We start from the raw sequence: 20,276 nt of genomic DNA, 5'->3' as shown, positions 1-20,276 counted from the left end.
AGGAGCTAAAAACTGCACTTTTTGAAATCAATTTTATTCAACATGACAGCTCCCGAAAAGTGAAGCCAAAACATTTCAATTGCCCCCTGGTGGCTGGCTGCAGTACCGGTTATAAACCCCGCCCCCTCCATATTAATGAATGGGACAATGGCCGAACTAAAAACTCAAAGCACACCCCAAATTAATTTTTACCAGAGATGTTTTCTGTCATTTTAGAATTTTTTCTCAACCTGATGTTTGTTCAAGTTTGGTTTTAGTAAGTTTTTTGATGCAATAAATTAGGGGTTTTGAAAATGTGGCTGACAGCTGTGTGTGCTTGCAATTGATTGATTGATTGATTGATTGATATTTTAATTCAGAACATAATTTTTTCCCAAGACCATAAACATACAAACCATCAAAAGAATAGTGCATAAAAAGAAAAGGAATAAAGAAAAAAAGAAACAGTTGAACCCAATGTTCGAAAAGGAGTGGGAAGAAGTATAAACTTATCTGAACCCACCCCCTCTCCATTTGTCAAGTAACTAATACATGTACAAATGCTTTCTTACTTAAATAACGTGACTCATTAATACAAAATAAATAGAAATTAACACACACACATACACAAATATACACATATATACATACATGTACATACATACACATATACACACAGACACACATATACATACATATGCGTATATATATATGTGTATACATATATATATATATACACACACACACACACACACACACACACACATACATCATCAATGGCGCAGGCTTGCAATTGTCTGGACGGGTGTATGAGCGGGAACTCAATATTACGAGATCTCTCCTGTGCAGACTGTGGCTCCAAATGACATCACCAGTGCAAGATGGCAGTGGATGTGTTCGGCATATTCTGGCTTCATTTTTTTATTTAACTTTGGGAGGAAGTAAAGACCTGTCAACCGTCTTTATATAACAGTCATCGGTATAGACGTTTATGTTTCCCAGAGGATGAATCCTACTGTTGGTGATCCCCTGACTTTTTCTCAGGTGCCAACATTTGGTCCAATATTTTGGTTTATGACCAAATGACTAAAAACATTCTCATCAACCTCAGTTGTGCTGCACAGCAAATATTAGCATTTTAATGTGCTGAATTATTTAGTTGAACACGCAAAAAAATGATACTTGCTGAATATAAAGATGTTAGTTGTCATTGCATGCATGTTAGCCATAGACTGTATAAAACAAGTGGATGTAACCACTGTGACATCCCCCATTTGTGTAATATTGTTTTGAAACCTGAAAAATTGGCATTTTGGACATCACATATTGTTTTTTTTGGACCCAGAAGTGAATACATTTGGATGAGACAATGAAGCACCAACGTATCAATTACAAGGTAGCCACGTCTATACCCTGCTGTATTGTTTATTTTACTCTCAATGGGACAATAATTTACAATATGAATATAATGTTGTATTGAATTAGATTTAAAACTTATGATTGAGACCATAAACTCATTAGGAACATGTCTACTGAGGAAATAAATCAAGTGGGATGTTAAGTAATTTCTCATAGACTAACATACAATCAGATTGCTTTTTGCAACCACTAGAGTCGCCCCCTGCTGGCCAATAGAAAGAATGCAGGTTGGAGGCATTTCTGCATTGGCTTCACTTTGCAGACCCCAAGATAACCCCTTTAATGTTAGCATACTGCCATTAGCATTCAGCTCAAAGCATGACTATATACTTTTGGACTTGCTTTACAAAGTGCTGCAATTTTGGTAGACCATAAGTTATGTAACCGATTAAAATTCACTTTAATAAAGTTATACTAGTTAAGTGACCTCCTGGGTTCATTCTTGACTTTAAAAAAATAGCAGAAAAACAAAAAAATTCTCATCACAAGGTCACCAGATCTCACAGCCACTATCATGTGACTGAAAATCCATACTCCCATCTCAAGATAACAATCAAGCCGTCCCCATTACAACTGAAACAACAAATACCACAATATGTGACTGAATGCTCAGGAGACATTGTGATGAAACATTTTATGTCAAACATCATGTTAAATGTTTGTTGTCCATTACATTCAGTCACCCTCTGAAGTCTGTGACACACACAGACTCTTCCATTGTTAGCATCCCCACTTCCTGCTTGTTGAGGGGCCTTTTTCCCTTCAGTCTGGTCTTCAGTTAGTGAAACACGTGATCAGCTGGACTGAGTCAGGGGACAGAGCATCGTCAGGTGACTGACTTGGCAAGAAAATTACACTTTTGGCCCTAAGAAGCTGCTATGTTTTGGATGACTAACCTGCATTGTAATAAAATTGGAGGGAGTGTGTATAAAAAGCTAGTCAGCTAACAAGGATTTGAACTGCCTTCCACACTTCTACAGCTTTGAGCCAGCACGTTAACCTTGTAATTGTTGTTTTATTTTGAGATGTGGCTTATTTTAATGGTTTGGAGTGTTTGAGCTGTAGTTACTACCTATTGGGTCAAATATTCCCTTTACTTGGTCACTAATTCACTGCTAAAACTCTGCTCCTGCTGACACTTTGACTTTTGTATTTCACCTGTATCGCCTAATTTATTTTATTAGTGTGAAAAAAAACAAATTCATGTAACTAAAGGACTAATTTGATCTTGATTGTTTTTTGGGGGGGATCAATCACAGCTGTGTCTATTCATATGGTTACAACATGCATTGAGCATGAGGGGGGTTGCTGATAGGCGAAGACACAGAGGAGTTGCTGATGGTGGTCACTTACACAATGATTATCTATTCAGTGGGATGCGTCAGAAAACAGGCCATCGGAGATCAAACAGAGAGCACAGAAAGCTGATTAGCATGTGGTTTAGACCGAGACAGAGGGCGAGACGCCCAGGGAGACACCGCAAATGGGAGTCAGGTCACGGGAAGCAACACGTCAGAGCCAACTCAATAAAACTCTTCGCATTCCCTCACCACCTCCACACCCTCGGCGTCGTGTGTGTGTATGTGCTTCTGTATGTGAGTGAAGAGCGTACGTGTGTGTGTGTGTGTGTCCACCCATATTTCTTGAATCATGTGACTTGACACGAGCAGTCATGCACAGTGTGAAAAGCCCCGCTATATTTAGTAGGACAGTGTTGGGTTTCCCAGCAAAGCATTGTAGGAGTCAGGTCATCTTTGTCCCATAAGAAAATGCATGTTGCTGACTTGTAATGTTTCTTTTTAATGTAGGTGTTAAGAGTCCTCCGGTGCTCCTGTTTATTTTCTCTCCAGCCTGAAAGGTGGAATTAGGACACGAGAAGCACTTGTGTTTATGCTCTTTGTTTGTTGACTAAGCGCCTGTTTGATAGTAAACGTCAAAGATTATAACTCTGATTAGATATGTCTGTGACCAATAAAACTGCATCTTATCTTGTGTTCTAAATGAAGTCTTTGTGAGGAGACATAATGAGTCAGATGATCAGTCCGTTCTTCAGCAGCTGTGCACTTAATGAATAACAACACCTCAGCAGTGATGTCATTAGATTTGGCACTCAAGGACAAAGGTTTTATAATTCGAAACCTCCGTGTTGGTCAATTATTGTGTAAAACTGCAGGGTGAAACAAATAAACAGTGGAAAACATGACCAACTCTAACCTTAATCAATACAACCCTCACTGAAATTAAAGGGATTTAATATTGAACCTCCATAAAGTAGGTGCTTGTAAAAAAATAAGCCCAGAGGAGCGGAAAATTCAAAATTCAAAAGATCTCCTCTTTGTCCAGCCTCTTTCTCCTCGACGCAAGTGAGCTCAATATAACATCAATACACTGTAAAAATAAATTATATGTTTTAACTTAAAAAAGTTTGTGTCCGGGCTACCATAAATTTTAAGATTGACCGAATTTGAGAATACTAGATAAGACAGGGTGACGCCTTTACTCAAAATTCCCTCAACTTAGACTCGCAGATTTGGTCAACTTAAAATTTTGAGGCAGCTTAGACACTAACTTTTTTTCTTTTTTAAAGATTATTTTCTGGGGCTTTTATTGCCTTTAATGGACAGGACAGTTTGAGCATAAAAGGGGGAGAGAGAGAGGGAGGGTGACATGCAGCAAAGGGCCAAGGCCAGAATTGAACCTGCGGCTGCTGCAGTGAGGATACAACCTCTGTTTATGTGGCACTGCTCTATCCACTGAGCCACCAGGCACCCCAGACACTAACTTTTTTGAGTTAAAACATCTAGTTTATTTTTACTGTGAATGAGATTTTGGCCATTTTCTCTTCTTTTTACCTCTTAAATTCAGCCTCAGAGAAAAAGCTTTCTTCTTGTCTGATCCTGATCCTGATTTAAGATCATGAAATGCTCTTTTTCCTTTACTTCACAACAGTAATATTTATTTGTCTAAAATAATCCACTCTTGAGATAATAGTACAAAAGAAAACTCGTCTCCATGTGTTTTATCTGTTGAGTTGAGAAACCTCTGAGAAGCCCACAAGCACAGCAAAAGAACTCCTGCTGATACAGGTTCCTTATTTCTCTAAGGGGGGGTTTGAGAAACAGATCAGAATTAAGTAATCTCCAGTTAAGAAGCTGATTAATTTCTCAGAGTCAAATAAAAGCCAATTTTGAGCAGAAAAATTTTCCTCAGTAAGATTATTGTTTAAAAAAAAGGACAAATTGAAGAAGAGGCTGAGACATCCTGACTTTTATGGTGCCATCCATTTGCACTGGTAAATTTCTGAGATCCTAATCAGAAAATTTATCTCGAATATCCCCGGAGTTGGATGTCTGACTCAGAAAGTCAGAGGAAAATTATCAACCCCAAACTCAAAATCCAAGTTGGCTGCTCTACACATCAAAGGCAGTGAAAACTGTTTAACTGATGGTTTATTTGCATTTCTCTCCCATTTGTGTCTCATAAAAACAGTAGAAATCAAAGTCTTATCAACTTCTATCTTTGGAAAAGTTAGCTACAGTGTTTGTTTACAAAATACAGCAAAATGCATCATTTTTCATATCAACTGGTATTGCTAACAATAGCTATCCTGGCTAGAGCTGGTATTGCTAATGTGAGAGTGGAAGTGGGATATGTTTTAAAAGAGGGATATGTTCATAGTATGGCCTGAGCACAGATTCACACAGTTAGTTGACGCTGCTCACCCAGCGATCTGTTGGTCAGGTTGAGAGAGGAGAGAAGAAGAGTGAGCGAAAAGTGAGAGTGAACAAAAAAAAAAAAAAAAGACAAGGGCGAATAAGCCTAAACTGACTGCATTTGGAGTTTCTAAAAGATATGCAAAAAACCTGCAACGTGTTTGGACTGATTTATTTCTTCACACACACCCACATGGCTTACACAGACAGCATCTTGGTTTTGCCACTTGTTCTCCTGGAACACAGTCAACTCAGGTACAACGCCATTTCTAGCCCCGTCGACCAGCTTCCAGGGTCAATACAAGACAGGATTAACTCCCAGTATGAGTCAAGCTACAAAAACACAGAAGCCTACAGTTCCCAGAATGCAATAAATATTGTAGCATCTTTTTGACAAGTGCTTCTGTTAGATGCCCGTGGCTTTCAAAATCTGTGTTAATATGTATTGCAGGGTTTCCAAAGACCAATAGGGTAATTATGGTTTGATATAATCCTCCAGAGTTTTCCTTTCAACATATGAAACCACACCATATTTATAGTATAAGAACTGAACCACTATTTTTGCGGGGCATTTTCTCTTTATTCATAGGACAGTTGAAGAGAGACAGTAAAGGTGGAGCGAGAGGGGGAAATGACATGCAGCAAAGGGCTGCAGGCCGGACTTGCACCCACACCGCTGCAGAAGCCTCAGGAATATGTGGTGCACACTCTGCCTAGTGAGCTAGAGGCTACCCCCACCTCTGCTTCTTTTATTGATTTTTCAAAATGTAAATGTCTACTTAGCTATCAGTAGAAAGCAGTGATGTAGGTTAAAGTGGCGAACCCTGATAACAAAAATGAAAAGGTTTAGCTGAGATTTGTTGGGACTGGGGCCGTATGAGGAAGCCTACTTATCCATAGTCAGTTATATATTTTCACCGCTTTACCCTACCGTGAGACGGCCCTTTCCAACAGGGAACTGAAGCCATTAAATCGCTCTCTTAAAAAAAAAAAACCAACTCTGTAATTTTACCTCGCAGGACACAGAAGTTGTTTGTCTACCACGGCTTCAGTCAGTTAGTTTGTGTTATGATTCATTCATGACAAGTTTACAGGGATGAATTATATTAAAAGTCATCCATTTCAATTTAATTAAGGCTTAAAGTTACGCATAATTAAAAGCGGAACACTTTGATTGACACGCTGTCTGTGGATAAAGTTCATAAGCTCTCAGTTATTAAAAAAAAAAACACACCTCAATAACAAAAAAAATATTCATCCACCTTTTAGTAAAGATTGATAGCAATCTTGGACTAATAAAATAATATCTTTTGGACTAATAAACTGAAAATACAATCTAATAGTCACAAAATGAAGGGCAGACACCATCTTTAGTTTATACCATTGATCTGTTGCTAATTCTCACCACCTTAGCACACTTGGACAAACAATCGGCATGCTGCCTAAGCTAACAATGGCGGCTGTCATGTCAACGACTTATCCAAAGATGCTAAACAGAACTTTTGGGGACAGAAGCTCCTTATTTTGCCCAGAAGCATCAAAAAGGTCTTCACTATGCTGCGATGTTAGCGTTAACCAGCCTTTGCTTTCTTTGTAATGTTACAGCTAAGCTAACATTAATGGTTTTCAGCTGGGTGAGCTTTAACTACAATCTTTTATGACAGTTAACACCGATGTCCGATCGTCAAAGAACAAAAATACCAACACTAAGTTGAACAGATGACACGATGAGCTAATGTCACAAAGCTAAAGTTCGCCATAATATTAGCAGCTATTTGCTAACGTTACCTAGCAAAGTTTGCTGCAGGGTGATGTGCACGATGATGCTGACATAATGTTTTGATGGGTTTTTTAAGATTTTTTGGGGGCATTTTTGCCTTTAATTGACAGGACAAGTGTGAAAGGGGGTGAGAGAGATGGGGTGACATGCAGCAAAGGGCCAAGGCCGGAATCGAACCTGAGGCCGCTGTGGCGAGGACAGTCTCTATACATGTATACATATAAATGCTATACCTGCTTAGCGTGTGCACATTAGCATCTACACAGTGAGCATGTTAGCATGCTAAAGTTAGCATTTAGCTCAAAGTACAGCCATGTCTGAGTAAAGCTAGCATTCTCTCAATCATGTTTACTTAAAATAAAAGTTATACTCTGATCTGAGGCAGATTCCAATTTGTTAGTCATCACTGAAATTCAATATAATTGATTGTATTTTTTTTTATTCATTAATAATTTATTCAAGTGCTTATATTCATAGGGTCTACCTTAAATATCAAAGTTAGAGGCCTCGTGTGGTTGACATCATGATGTACCACTCTGATTAAAAGGTGGGAATCATTACAAGCAACTTCTCGCTCAATAATCATGAATGACAATCAATTCCACATCATGAGGTGGCGTGAAAAGAAGCCATGGTGAAATATCACTGCAGGCAGGCTTTATCACCATGCTTTGCTTCACTTCCTGGAACCACCGTGCCTTTTTAAAAATCAGCAGTGGGCTAAAGATTAACAGCATTTTGTGTACACATTGACTCCGAAACGAACACCATGTGAAGCCACCTGAGGATCAGAAATGTAAGAATGTTTTGAGAGCTTAAATTCATTTTGGACCTCATTTTCTGGATGTTTGGGTATAGACTGATAGAAAAGTCCTTTTTTATTTCACAAGGACTAAAATATGTTGTATTTTGAAGTTATTTAATCGTCTTTGTGTTTGTTTTTCATAGGTAGCATGAGCCCAAACCAGAGGTAGATGGTGCTGTTTATAGAAGTCAGTCTATTCTGAATCCACCTTCACAACAGCTTTAAGGGTCAAAGGTCAAGAGTCCCCTTTGACCCTAGTGTCACCAAAATACAACCTGAGGGCAGATGAGCCTGAGCTTTTCAAGGATGTAAAGAAGCCATTGTATTTCTGCTTGGGAGTAACATGTTTCCCATGTGAATAAAAGTGAACACAAATGGATAACAGAGGCGTAATGAGGAATGATCTCAGAAAGATGCTGTTTCTGCAAAGCTGTTACACATTTTCTAACACTGGGGATACGGCCAATGGAGGGAGAAAAAAAATCACAATGAGACACAGTGTCTCCAAGCAGACGCAGTGGCCAAAATTTCAAAGGTCTGGCTTGTGAGTGAGGGTCCGCCCAGCTCCAGCGCAGGTTGCCTTGGGCTGGCAGGTTGTTCCACCGCAGTGTGGTGTGAGAGGAGTTTTTCCTCCAGAGTGGGCAGGGCCGCTGGTGCTAACATATGTAAGCTCCGCGGGGGTCTGTGACGGCACACACCGGCTATCTGGACAATGCATCCGTCACTAACCCTGCGTCTCTGTCTCGCCGCGCTTCACTCGGCCTCCATCACTGCAAATCTCACACTCATCTCTCCTCTCTCTCTTTGTCTGGGCCCCCACGTTATCTTCATCCCCTGCTGTCCATCTCCCCGTCCTCCTCCCTGCGTATCTCCCTCTTTCTCTTTTCTCTCCCCCTGTGGCCTGCTTTTCATCTCTCCCAGTTTCACCCACTCTCTCTTACCCCCCTCTCATCCCTTCTCTGCCCTTCGCCACGTCTCACCCCCCCCACCCCCCCAGATCCGCTTTCCACCTCCTCCTCCTCCCCAACTCTCCCTCAACCCTCCCCCTCCTCCTCTTCTCTGTCCTCCGTTCAATCCCTCCTTCTGCCCCCACCTCCTCCTCCTCCTCCCTTTCTCTCCTGCCATCTTGCAGGCCAGTGGAGCCAGACTGCAGGCGTTCAGGGAGTCACTGGACCTGCTGGGCAGCGGGTGACACAGATTTCCGGTGTGTGTATGTGTGTGTGTGTGTGTGTGTGTGTGTGTGCATGCGTGACGAGAACAGGGAGGGGGGATTAAGCTCCAAATCACTAGAAAGGCACCGAAGAGAGAGAGGAGAAAGAGAGAGAGAGAGAAAAAAAAAGCTGCAGATCCAAGAATTTGAAATTCCCCCTTTGTCTGGGAGATGAAGAAACACTAGACTTTAACTAAAAGACTGTGTGTTCCTCATTCAGTGGGAGCGTTGCAATAGCATGATGTTGGAGCTCACTGCTTTTCTCCATGAGTTGGCAGTGTCCTGCGTTGGCTGGCGTGCTGTGCTTTCTCTCTCCCTCTCTCTCTCTCTCGCTGCCTGACAAACACGCACACACATACACAACCCCCACACCCCCACAGATGCACACACACACACACACACACACACACACACACACACACACAGTCCCTCTGCGATCCCCCTGACTGAAGGCACACAGGAAGTGCAGCCGTGGCCCAATTATAGCGTGACACCTCGGGCCGGCCGTTGCCATGGTTACGTCTTCCCTGCGGTCCCCTGGAGTGTGGCGCCGAGGAAGAAGGTCTTATCACATCAGCCATCGTTACGGCAACAAGCAAAAACCCACCCTGTAGCCTCAGTCCAGCTGGCTGTGTATTTTGTTTATAATGTGTGTGTGTGTGTGAATGATCTGCACTTGTGAATAAAAAGGGAAATTGCATCAGTGTGTGTTTGTGATTGCGTGTGTGTGTCAGGTTAGGTGTGTTCGAGGTGCATGCACCGGACTTGCCAAGGCAGCGTGTAGGTGTGTTTGTGTGTGTGTGTCTGTGGGGTTGCGATAAGGCTCTCAGCCACACCATTAGGTGACTCATAATCCACACACACATACACACACACACACACATACACACACATACATGAACACACGTGTGTACAAGCAGAAGCACGGTGGCTAACAGACACATACACCCAATTAAATACGAACACACACACACACACACACACAGACAGATGTAGTATAAACCCAGCCTGTAGACAAGTGCACATGGCCAATTTCTTTTATTTCAAAAGGGCAAACAGAGCTATACAGTACAAGTTGCACATGAAATAATTTAGCCTAGGCTGAACTCATTCATTTCTTACTGATGCAGTGACGTCAGAACAACAGAAACAAAACTCCCCCATTAGAAACAAAACATTTGGCTCCTTTTTTATGTTGAAACACAATACATCCAAACTGGAAAGGGATGTAAAAAAAGACATAATGTTTTCCAGATATTTACAGTCTATTTACAGCATTTTTGTCGTCATCTAAATATTGACACACATTGGTATCCTTCTTTCTCTCCTCTCCGATTCACTGATTGTCAAAAGAAAGGATGGGAACGAGTGTGGACATTCTGAAACGGAGCTGCAGCTCCTCATCAAACACCAGATCTTTGAAACCACAGTCCGAGAGTGTTAACATGGTGTCCTGCAGCTCCTCAACAATCATCCAACCAGGATCCTCTGACAAATGCTGCCGCCACATACATTACTATCCATCCAAAGCGCCGTTGCTTCTCTCCTGTGCCAGACCCAAAGTAAAGTCGGAGCCCCTTAGATCAAACCCAGACACTCTGCTCTCAAACCCCGGACCGCCTGGCTTCCTCTTCAGCTCCTCGCACTTCCTGTATTTACAGATCTGGTGTCCCCTCTTGCGATTGCGGCAGCTGCTGCACTGTTCGCAGTTCGTCTGACGCCGACAAGGTACGCACTCCCCGCACCTCTTCCTCTTCCTCCTCCCTCCGCTGCTCCCGCCCAGAGAGCCAGGAGAGTAGCCCTCGGCCACCAGCCCTTCGATGCCCTCTGCTCCCATGGCCGCGCTCCTCCAGTGGCCTCCCCCCATCTGGAATCCCGCCAGAGGGAACAGAGCGGGGCTGAAGGGGAACCAGGCGCCCAGGAAGGGTTGGAAGTCAGCGCCACATCCAGAGGAGTCCTCTTCCTCCTCCTCGGGCCCTGATCCGCCTCCCTCCCCGTCTCCGTTTCCACCCTTCGCCTCCGCAACCTCTCTTTTAGCCGGCTGGCTGCTCTGCGCGCCCAGGCCGGCCTGCTCTGTGGTGGCGGGGGTCAGAGCCAGCAGCCCGGCGCGCATCAGCAGCTCTGCGGCGTGGGCCAGGTGGAGCCCGCTGGGCGACTCCCACATGTCGGGCCAGGAGGGGGCCCGGCGCGGCTTGGTGTGCGCAGGCTGGGCGGCCCGCTGCTGGGCCGGGGAGGGCTGGATCAGGCTTTTGACATCCACGGCCGGGGAAGGGGTGGAGATGTAATGGGAGAGGCTGTAGGGGTGGTTGGAGCGCTTAAGGCTGGGTCTCAGTGGCTCATTGGGGATTTTGGTGCTGCTGTGGGCCTGATCTGGGGAGGAAGGGCCAGCGATGTCTACGGCAGTGGACATAGCCGTGGCTGTGTGTGGGGGTGTCTGTCCTTGTGTGTGTGTGAGTGTGTGTGTGTGTGTGGGAGGAGAGGTGAGGGAGAGGGGGATTGAAGCCGATGCGGGGTTGACAACCGTCCTGCTGTTACTTCAGCCAAAATGGCAAGCCTTGGCCTGTGTCCCTATTCCCATTCTCTGCTGCAGCCTCAGAGTCCTGGAGAGCTAGAAATGAATGGGGGATGAAGAGAGGAAGGTTAAGAATAGAAATGTTGGAGAGACGAATACAGAAAGAGCGTAAACAGAGATTAGACTGGGAGATATTTCTCAGACGGGGCCGCTGAGCAGCGTCAGAGTGTGCAGAGAATCTGAGTTTAAAGAGAAAAATAAGATATATGTATAAGGATTCAGAAATAAACAGACGAATAGAGACGAACAGGGACATGTATCAGACAGTGCATGGCTTGCCCATGATTTCCGCATACAGGAGGCAGTATCCCTTTAAGAATTTCACGGTATATCAATGCAATCAATAACAGAGCGACAACAATATGCAAAGATATGCGCATATGCGCAGGTCAAATGTGGAGCGCGCTTTTCAAATACATTTTGACGACTGCTGTTATGTGTGCCAGCCAAAGCTTAAGCTCAGCAGAGAAAGACTAAATAGAGGACCGTAAAAAAACAGGCTGTCTTTTGTCTGGTATCGACGACGAGGAGCGAGGTGCGCAACGATGCGGTTGCTGTGGATAAAAAAAGACCAGGCTATATTCCATGTCCACATTTGTAGAAAATCTACTCCGGTGATCAAACCCGGGACACAGATGTTGTTTCAAGACAACAGTGCGAAGCCTTTTATGGATCGATCGGGAAACCCGATCGATCATTTCGCCATAATTAAGGTTACCTAAGACGACGGTGCTCGACCGACGCCACGACGAGCTGACCACAGTCCGAGTGGTCGCTGCGACACGGCGCCGCGCGCAGGAAAAGGCGACAAAACCCAAACAGCGAAAATCAACAGGAAGTGTGTGTAAATCGTCTCCCCTTACCTTCCAAATACGGTCCAAACTCTCCTGTCAAACATATAATGAAGTCATGAACTAATGGCGTGGTGATTGTAGTGTATATGGACGGCGGAGCTGCCGATTCCTCCTCCACCTCTCCGTCCCGGAGGGTCTGCAAACACTCTGCACGGAATTTGGGGGCGTCGCTCAAAATGCGAAGTGGACTCTGCAGCCGAGACCGTGGTCAGAGCGACCCCATAATATCCACAGGATCACTCCAACATGCACACACAGCTGTCACTATCAATACCGGAGGAGGACAAATTAAAACAGGCATTAATAAGCTGTGTTTCAGTCCCACTCCTCAAATACACGCAGTGTGATTATTATGGGCGTCACTACCAAATAACACCTATCATCATTATTTCATTATAAGATATATTACCGCTGTGTTTATGTACAGTCTGAAAATATAAAACCCAATAATTATGTTTTTATTAGATCGTGGACAGAGTTTATTACATAATTCTGACATAGCAATGCAGACTAGGCACTATTATTCATACATATATTCATTCATACTTCCTTTGTAGTTAATGAAACTGCACTTGTGAAAGAACTTCCGTGTTGAAAAATGGGCTGTAGACTGTGCTGAGCAGAAGCTGCATTACACCTTTGTAATTTATAATTAACCTAATTAACAACACCTGTGCAGAACTGGTCGGCTGAGCATACAGCGGCAAATTAGTGTTGATAAGTAAGAGCAGGTGCTTTATTTTTTGTTTATACATAACAATTTATCAGGAAAAATATGATGTAAAATGGACCACAAGACAAGATAACAATAGCAGGAAAATAAATGGGGAAATAACTGCTAAGGAAAAACGTATGTATTTTAAATCCTCTATATTCTTAATTTTATATAATATATATATGTATATATATATATATATATATATATATATATATATATATATATATATAGATATGTTCTTTTCTATTAGAGTTATACTATTAATCATGTAATAGTAATAATAATAATAACAACAACAATAATAAATGTATTTGATATAGCACCCTTCACAGATGACACAATAAAATATAAAATCAATAAAAACAAGGTAGTACAAAAATAATAATAATCTATAGCCTATGTACTGCTGATATATATATATATATATATATAATTTGCATGACATACTTTAAGACATTGTTTTAAGATATATATCTAAATCAGGTTTTTTGAAAGTGGTATATGGGGGCAATATCTTTAATATCTTTAAAAATATATATATTTCATGATTGTAAACTTTAGCTAAAATAATACGCAAATGAATTCTTTATAATTAATTTTTGGAGGAATTTGTTGTTGTTGTTTAAAATATGAGTAAACAAATCAGGTCCTTTGGTGCATCGTTGTTATTGTCCATGCAGCAGACACAGTGTTTGTGTGTGTGCGTGTGTGTGTGTGTGAGCTCACACTGTTGAGCTGTCTGTTAAAGGTGACTCCTCACGCGGGGACGGCGCAGTCCACTCCACCTCTTGTGAGAGCCCTCCGTTGCATCTGGCACGCAGCCAGATACCTCGTGCGTGTGTCTGTGTGTGTGCGTGCGTGCGTGTGCGTGTCACTATGGGAGCAGGGGCCCACCGTACTCGCGTACACTGTCTGGCCTGGACTATCCGTGTAAACACAGCGTCTTCTAGTGGTCACCGCAAATACTGCCACATCTTAAAATGGCCACTGGTGCTGGTGGACACTGCAGCAGCAGCACGGCAGCCCCCCTCACCTCCAGCCCAGGCCACACACACACACACACACACACACACACACACACACACACACAGGTCCCGCTGCAGTCACCACACAGGGCTGTTTACTCATTATCCCTGTCCACTGTTAATCCATAAACACACTGCTCTGCTAACAGAGGTGAAGTTGTTGAGCGGACAGCATTTGATCCCATAGTTCAAAAACAAACAAACACAAACAAAAAAAAAACGCAGACTCTACGAATCCCATCACTCAATAAGTTTTATTCACAATATACAGAACAACGAATCAAGTCAGACAAACCGCAGCCAGTAGAAAATAAATCTAATGGAAAAAAAACTCAAAATATATCATTTATAAGCAGAGTTGTGAACACTTTACAGACAAGTTTCTGCAGAGAGCAGACAAACAGCAGATAGTGTTTCGACAGGATTTAAGGTGATTTCATTTAAGCAAAATAATTGCTCTGACGAAGCAGCTCTTAGTGCAAAAATCTTGACATGTAACATTCATGTGGGTTATGTGTGTTCAGACTGAAGGTCTTGGGCTGTTGATTTAAACGTAAGGCTGAATTCAAACTAAATACTGGACTGAGTTGAAGAGCTGCAAGTTCATCGTGTTTCAACCACCTGCTCCACACCTGAGGAGAGGAGAAAGACGGGGACACCAGGCGAGAAGGAACAAAGCCTGCACGCGAGATATTTTACTTCTTTTATGTCAAGTGAGAATTGAAACTTAACATTTTGTAGGTCAAAATGCAACCGCGCAGTCACAGCACCTCCATGTCTGCTGACTGTCAAAGTCCCGTCCTTATCTCTCCTCCAGTGACCTTTGATTCCAAAGTCATGTTGGATAATGTACAAAAACAGAGCGGCGAGTATGAAATCAAAATTTACAACATTTTCTGTTCCGAGCTATGAAGAATATGCACTCTGTTATTCGACTGGGACAGTATGGAACTGTTATCGTCAACGTTACACTGCGATGATGACAAATGATTGGACAAACAGGGGCGAGGCTCTATCACTGGGAAGCTTAAGCGTCCTTCTTTTTGATGATGAGCGGTCCGACGTTGTCCCCGGTTTCTTCGTTGTGTTTGGCGTGGGCTCCATCGCAGTACGGAAACTGTAAGAGAAACGCAGCTTGTTAGGGGAAAAACAGGGCGCTCTTATCAAGTTTGAGCACTTTGTACTTCATGATACGAGTGAACACTGTTGGCCAATACTGAGACGCTCTTCCCAAAGTCACCTGAAAACCGACAGAGAAACAGAAGATCGTTTTGATCGGCTTTTAAGCACAAATTTTAGCTTCATTACCCTCAGCCTCAAAAATGAAACCTAGAAATAGCCTCACTCAAGTCCACTGATGTGAATACTAATGATCGATTTACTCAATGTGAGATGTTTAACTTGTGTTTTCCTTGGTCTTTATTCTCTGTCCATGAAGCAAAATGTAGATCTTGTTGACACAAAGGACGTCTCTCTGTCTCGAGGACTTACAGAACAACTTGAGTTCATTACTATAATTTTACAAAGTAACCTCCACACTCTCCTCTTAATAAAAATACAGAAATTAGTGTCACCAAGTGTTGAATTTACTATTGCAAAGCACTTCAGCCACGCTGCTGACAGGCTCTTTCCTCTGATATGGTTAGCTAAACTCTGGTTTTAAAATCTCAGAGACGAAGCTACAGTCTGATGCCTGTAACTCCACATGCCGACATGCTACAATCAAAGTTGAGCTAATAACGAGCTCCAATAACGTGGTAAAGAATCTACAAATCATGTGTTTTTGTTTCTATTTTGGGTACTGTGTTATTTAGCATAGTTAGCTGATGCTATGCTAGCTACTGGGGTGGCAAAATAAGATGTTAAAATGGGGCTCAGACACTGATGAAAAGCAGATATTTTTGACCAGATACAAACTTTAGATGGCGTTCAGTTGCTTTGTGGCAAAGAGCAGATGCACACAAGCCCATGATGACTAAACTATAGCCCTTTTCACACAGAGATAGCGCTATAGGGCCGCCACAGATGGCATCATTCTGGTCCAGTGTGTGATTTTAGATAGCATGTCGGCACTGAGGAATCAAAATAGGTGTGACATGTAACACAACAGTGTCTGCCTCTAGTGCGACATATAACATAAGTGTCTGCAATGCTTTATAAGCAATAATAGTAACAAAAAGGTGAGGTGGTGAGATATTTCTGCCTTGAACAGGCAGTGAAAAATGGACTTGCGTTAACAAGTACTAGAGGAGCACTTCAACAGCGACTTGGTGATAACATAATTGGTTGCACTTTCAGTCACTCATAAGCCTCATTCCAGTGCACATAAAACAGCTAACATCTGGCTTCTTAATGCAATGAGAATGTCTACGACTGGCATTCATACCCGGGTCAAATGACTCCGCAGTAGACACGGGTTTTTATCGCCTCCAGCTGCGATCAGCATTGATGGAAACATAACACCTAGGCGAACATGGTAATTTCAGCTCCTTAATTACCATCAGTTTCCTCCTAAGCAGCGCTAAAACAACGATCCAAATACATCTGCACCGAGATTGTTAGAGAGACTGAATAAGTAAGATATATAAAGAGAAGAAACATTGAAAAGTTTTGAAAGACCTCTATTCTTGCTATTGTCGGCCGTTTACCTGTTCTCTTGCCTGTTTGTGACTTCGCATGGACACACCAACAACACAAGCCACACACACACCCCTGCTGACAGAAAGGCTGACTCCTCTGCTGCAGCACTGTGTTCACTGTCAGTGGGAATACACCCGATCGCCTATATTTAGCAGGTATACCTGGGTTTGAAAAACCCAGATATACCGCTTGCATGCACTAATTTTGGTGGGAAAGGGGTAATAGTGTTAACACAGCATGAAGTTTTCCATTAGCAGTCAACGCTTGGCTGTGACATCACTGACTGGGGTGTTAACAGAAGTGCAACACGTGTGAACTTCTGACCCTAAAACAGCATTACGACCTTAAACGGTGGAAAGCTAATTGAGTGTTTTGCTCTCTTAGAACGTCTAATAACAGTTATTTAAAACTAATCATAAATGCCTCTGAAGCCGCTGCTGAGGCCTGACCTTCTTTGACTTCCAGCAGCGGCAGTACACAGCCTTGGTGCCGATGTCCTCCATGTCGAAGCTGTGGACCACTTTGGGGCTGTCTTTACAGATGGATGTGTTCACCAGGCCCTTTTTACAGCTCCGCCCGCTCAGGTAATGGCTGACTAGGAAACCTCCGAGAGCTGCAACCACTGCGACCGGGACCGCCACCACAAAATGCTCTGGAGAGAGACAGTCACAATGTACAAACAGACAAAGAAAGGAAATCCCTGCAAATATACACCTGTCTCCTGATTTCTCTGTAAAGACGTTATAGCTTTATAGTTGTTTTTTTTTGGTCTGCTACAAAATGTAGATGGACAAAATATTGGAAACACCTTACTTTAATGCAAATTCAATCCAACGTTAGCACCAACAACAGCCTGCAGAGATGATCCCTCTGACACAGTGTCAACAACACGGTACACAAAAACAGGATTTTGTGCGTGTCTGTTTTACTGCCTGAGCGACTTTCAAGTGTTTATTGTACCAAACTGAACTACTACTTAAGTACTATTTAATCACTGAAAAACGGTGTTAGATATTCATGGTAACCATCTCAGAAAATATCACAAATTCACAGTATCAGTGTACAGGGTATCACACAATTAGAATTATCAGTTCCAACTAGGCTTAAAGGAGAAAACAGAAGTTAGTTTTGGTTGAACAAACGCTTCATAAAAATTGACACTTGAGACGATTATTTTAATGTTGGTATGTGTAAAAACACACTCTGGAGGGAAAAGGGATCTTGATGCCCAGGAGAGATTTTCCATCTGATTGCATATTTTTCAATATCACAGATAACTAAATGTACATGGTATGGTAACAGTCATCTTTTACATCACGGTGGTCTATTGTTTTCTGTGTGTCTGTTGATCAAGGCTCTTCGTGGCCTGCAGTTTCAGTCTGTCAATACTTTTCTCACTAAAAATAAATACTCACGCATGCAAAGCTTTCCTGTACATTGCATCAATTTATCTCAACTGTTTCACATTTCAGTGATGCACAGCTGCAGAATCCCATTTCCAGCTTTCACTAGTTTAGCAGTAACAAAAGTTTTGATGCTTCACAGTTTCGTCATGTCCAGACAAAGATTTGACATCCTGGATCCTAAATAAATCTCTCTTTCTATAGGCTCATCATGTTGCATCATCAGGGGAGGGATTTCTAATGAACAGGGCCTGTCTGATAGATTCAGAGAAAACTCATGTGCAGGATCTTTTCACTGTAGCCGTTTTTGCAGTGAGGATTATCCAGGTCCACTGAGCCTCACATGATGCAGAGTCCGGAGACCTGAGGAGCAGGGGCCCTGCTGTAAGTATGGATCAGCAGATTCACTGAGTAGCTTCTTTGCTTTAAGAGCCTAAGGGCAATGCAAATTATGACACTCCTGTCGTGGAAGACGGGATCACCTCCAAGTGTGGCCTCAGCTGATGGGCCAGGAGTATCTGAGTGACTGTCTAAAGTTGGAAACACAACATGGAGCTGCGTCAAACACGGCTGGCTGCTCAGTTAGCCACACGGCTGTTAGCCAGCTAACGTTGAGGAGCGGTTGTTGACATTTTAGCTGCTAACTAACTAACTAACTTTAGGAGTTAGAGGGCATTTTTAAGATACGTGTACAGTTTTTGACTTCACTATTAGCCTCCATGCAACCGTTCTGCAGCCTAAAACAGTCCCGGTAGCGTTAGCTGCTGCTTGGCTCGGGTAATTTTAGGTCACAGACACGGTAAGTTTACGTTGAGCGGCAAACGAAAACACTGAACGTATTTAAAGCTAGCATACTATAAGCTAGCTTGAATGCTTTACCTTTAGATAACGTGAATCCCGAGCTGGGTAATGAGGGCATCGGAGGCATTGGCACCTGTGGCACGGCAGGTAAACTTGGGGTTGTCATGTTTTCCTGGCCGGTGTGTTGTTAATGCTCAGCGCTCAGCAGCAAGGTCAACCACAGAGTCTTATCTGAACTCTGTCTGCTCCTCCAGCGCCCTGCCCGGCCCTCCGCCGCTACGTCACTGCACTGTAACCAATCAGGACTGAGGAGGAGGGAGTGAAATTCTATCAGAGCAAGATAATAAACACCAGCGTACTTCCGGCTTCGCTTTAGTGCCGCTTAGGACTGAATAAAATATAATTTTTTGATGCATGAATTTTCTTTTCCTAGATGTTTTTTTTTCCCAAAATCATTTTTAGACGATACCTGAAATACTATTGATTTAGTCTGGCTTTTATTTAATGTGAACTTTGTAATTATTATTTTAAATAACAATTATATACGTATATGTAGAGAGAGAGAGAGAAAGAGAGTTTCTTCTCAAGAGTAACCTCTCAACAAAGGACAGCATATTTAATTACAGAGACCACTTCACTTTCATATTTTGTTTATCACTGACTGTGTTTTGGTTGTCCAATCTTTATTTTTTGTGTTGGATTTTTATTGTGAAGCACTTTGAGCTGCACCCCTTGTATGAGAAGTGCTCTATAATTAAAGTGTGCATATTATTACTATTATTGTATTATTTAAGATACAAAGGGTTACACGCTTACCTTCATAAGGATGTCGAGAAATTTTGTATGTATGTATTTATTGTGCAAGTTAATTCTTGACCCTAAACGTTATTTTGTACACATAATCTTATGTCAAGGTCAATTTAACTGGCTTTCTCCGGAGCTTTCAGACACTTTTCACATCTTGCAACATCTGTGAAAAAACAATTTGTATTATATAATAATAAGAATAATAATAATAATAATAATAATAATTCTGTAACCTTTGAGGAAAAAGTGTTGCCAAAAAGATCTGTCAATACGTTGCATGTGCCTCTAGGTCTCATTAAACGCGTAAGTGCATTCATTAACTGTTGAATGTGACAGACATCTGTGATTTACTTTGCTATCTCGTTAGATATTATTCAAATTACACTACGCACTTTGCTATCTTGTTAGATATTATTCAAATTGCACTACGCACTTTAGTACGAAGGTTGGTGCAAAAAAGGTTTCCACTCGAGGAGAATCATCTTGATGGCTGCGATCTTTGGCGACTCCCATTTCCCCTTCAAGAAGTTATGTGTCTTGAACCACGTAA

At 42.4% G+C, this 20,276-nt stretch overlaps 2 protein-coding genes across 2 annotated transcripts; both read right to left on the bottom strand.

Moving 5' to 3' along the window:
- Positions 1-9,927: 9,927 nt before the first annotated feature.
- cxxc5b (CXXC finger protein 5b) lies at positions 9,928-12,953 on the bottom strand. The gene is made up of 3 exons (XM_042513770.2): positions 12,879-12,953; positions 12,342-12,596; positions 9,928-11,514 (listed from the first exon to the last, which is right to left on the bottom strand). The coding sequence occupies exon 3, from the start codon at positions 11,314-11,316 to the stop codon at positions 10,423-10,425; it is 894 nt and encodes a 297-aa protein (XP_042369704.2). The 5' UTR covers positions 11,317-11,514; positions 12,342-12,596; positions 12,879-12,953; the 3' UTR covers positions 9,928-10,422.
- A 1,357-nt stretch (positions 12,954-14,310) lies between these two features.
- On the bottom strand, positions 14,311-19,166 carry LOC121948548 (CDGSH iron-sulfur domain-containing protein 1). Its single transcript, XM_042493962.2, has 3 exons — positions 18,998-19,166; positions 17,165-17,367; positions 14,311-15,192 (listed from the first exon to the last, which is right to left on the bottom strand). Exons 1-3 carry the CDS (start codon positions 19,083-19,085, stop codon positions 15,103-15,105), a joined length of 381 nt encoding a protein of 126 aa, XP_042349896.2. The 5' UTR covers positions 19,086-19,166; the 3' UTR covers positions 14,311-15,102.
- Between the last annotated feature and the right edge of the window lie 1,110 nt (positions 19,167-20,276).

This window comes from Plectropomus leopardus, chromosome 8 (assembly GCF_026936395.1).
Source record: "Plectropomus leopardus strain MGB_pleo_1.0 chromosome 8, ASM2693639v1, whole genome shotgun sequence".
Taxonomy (NCBI): Eukaryota; Metazoa; Chordata; class Actinopteri; order Perciformes; family Serranidae; genus Plectropomus; species Plectropomus leopardus.
Note: the sequence above shows the minus strand (reverse complement) of the source record. Positions and strands in the feature narration are given on the sequence as shown.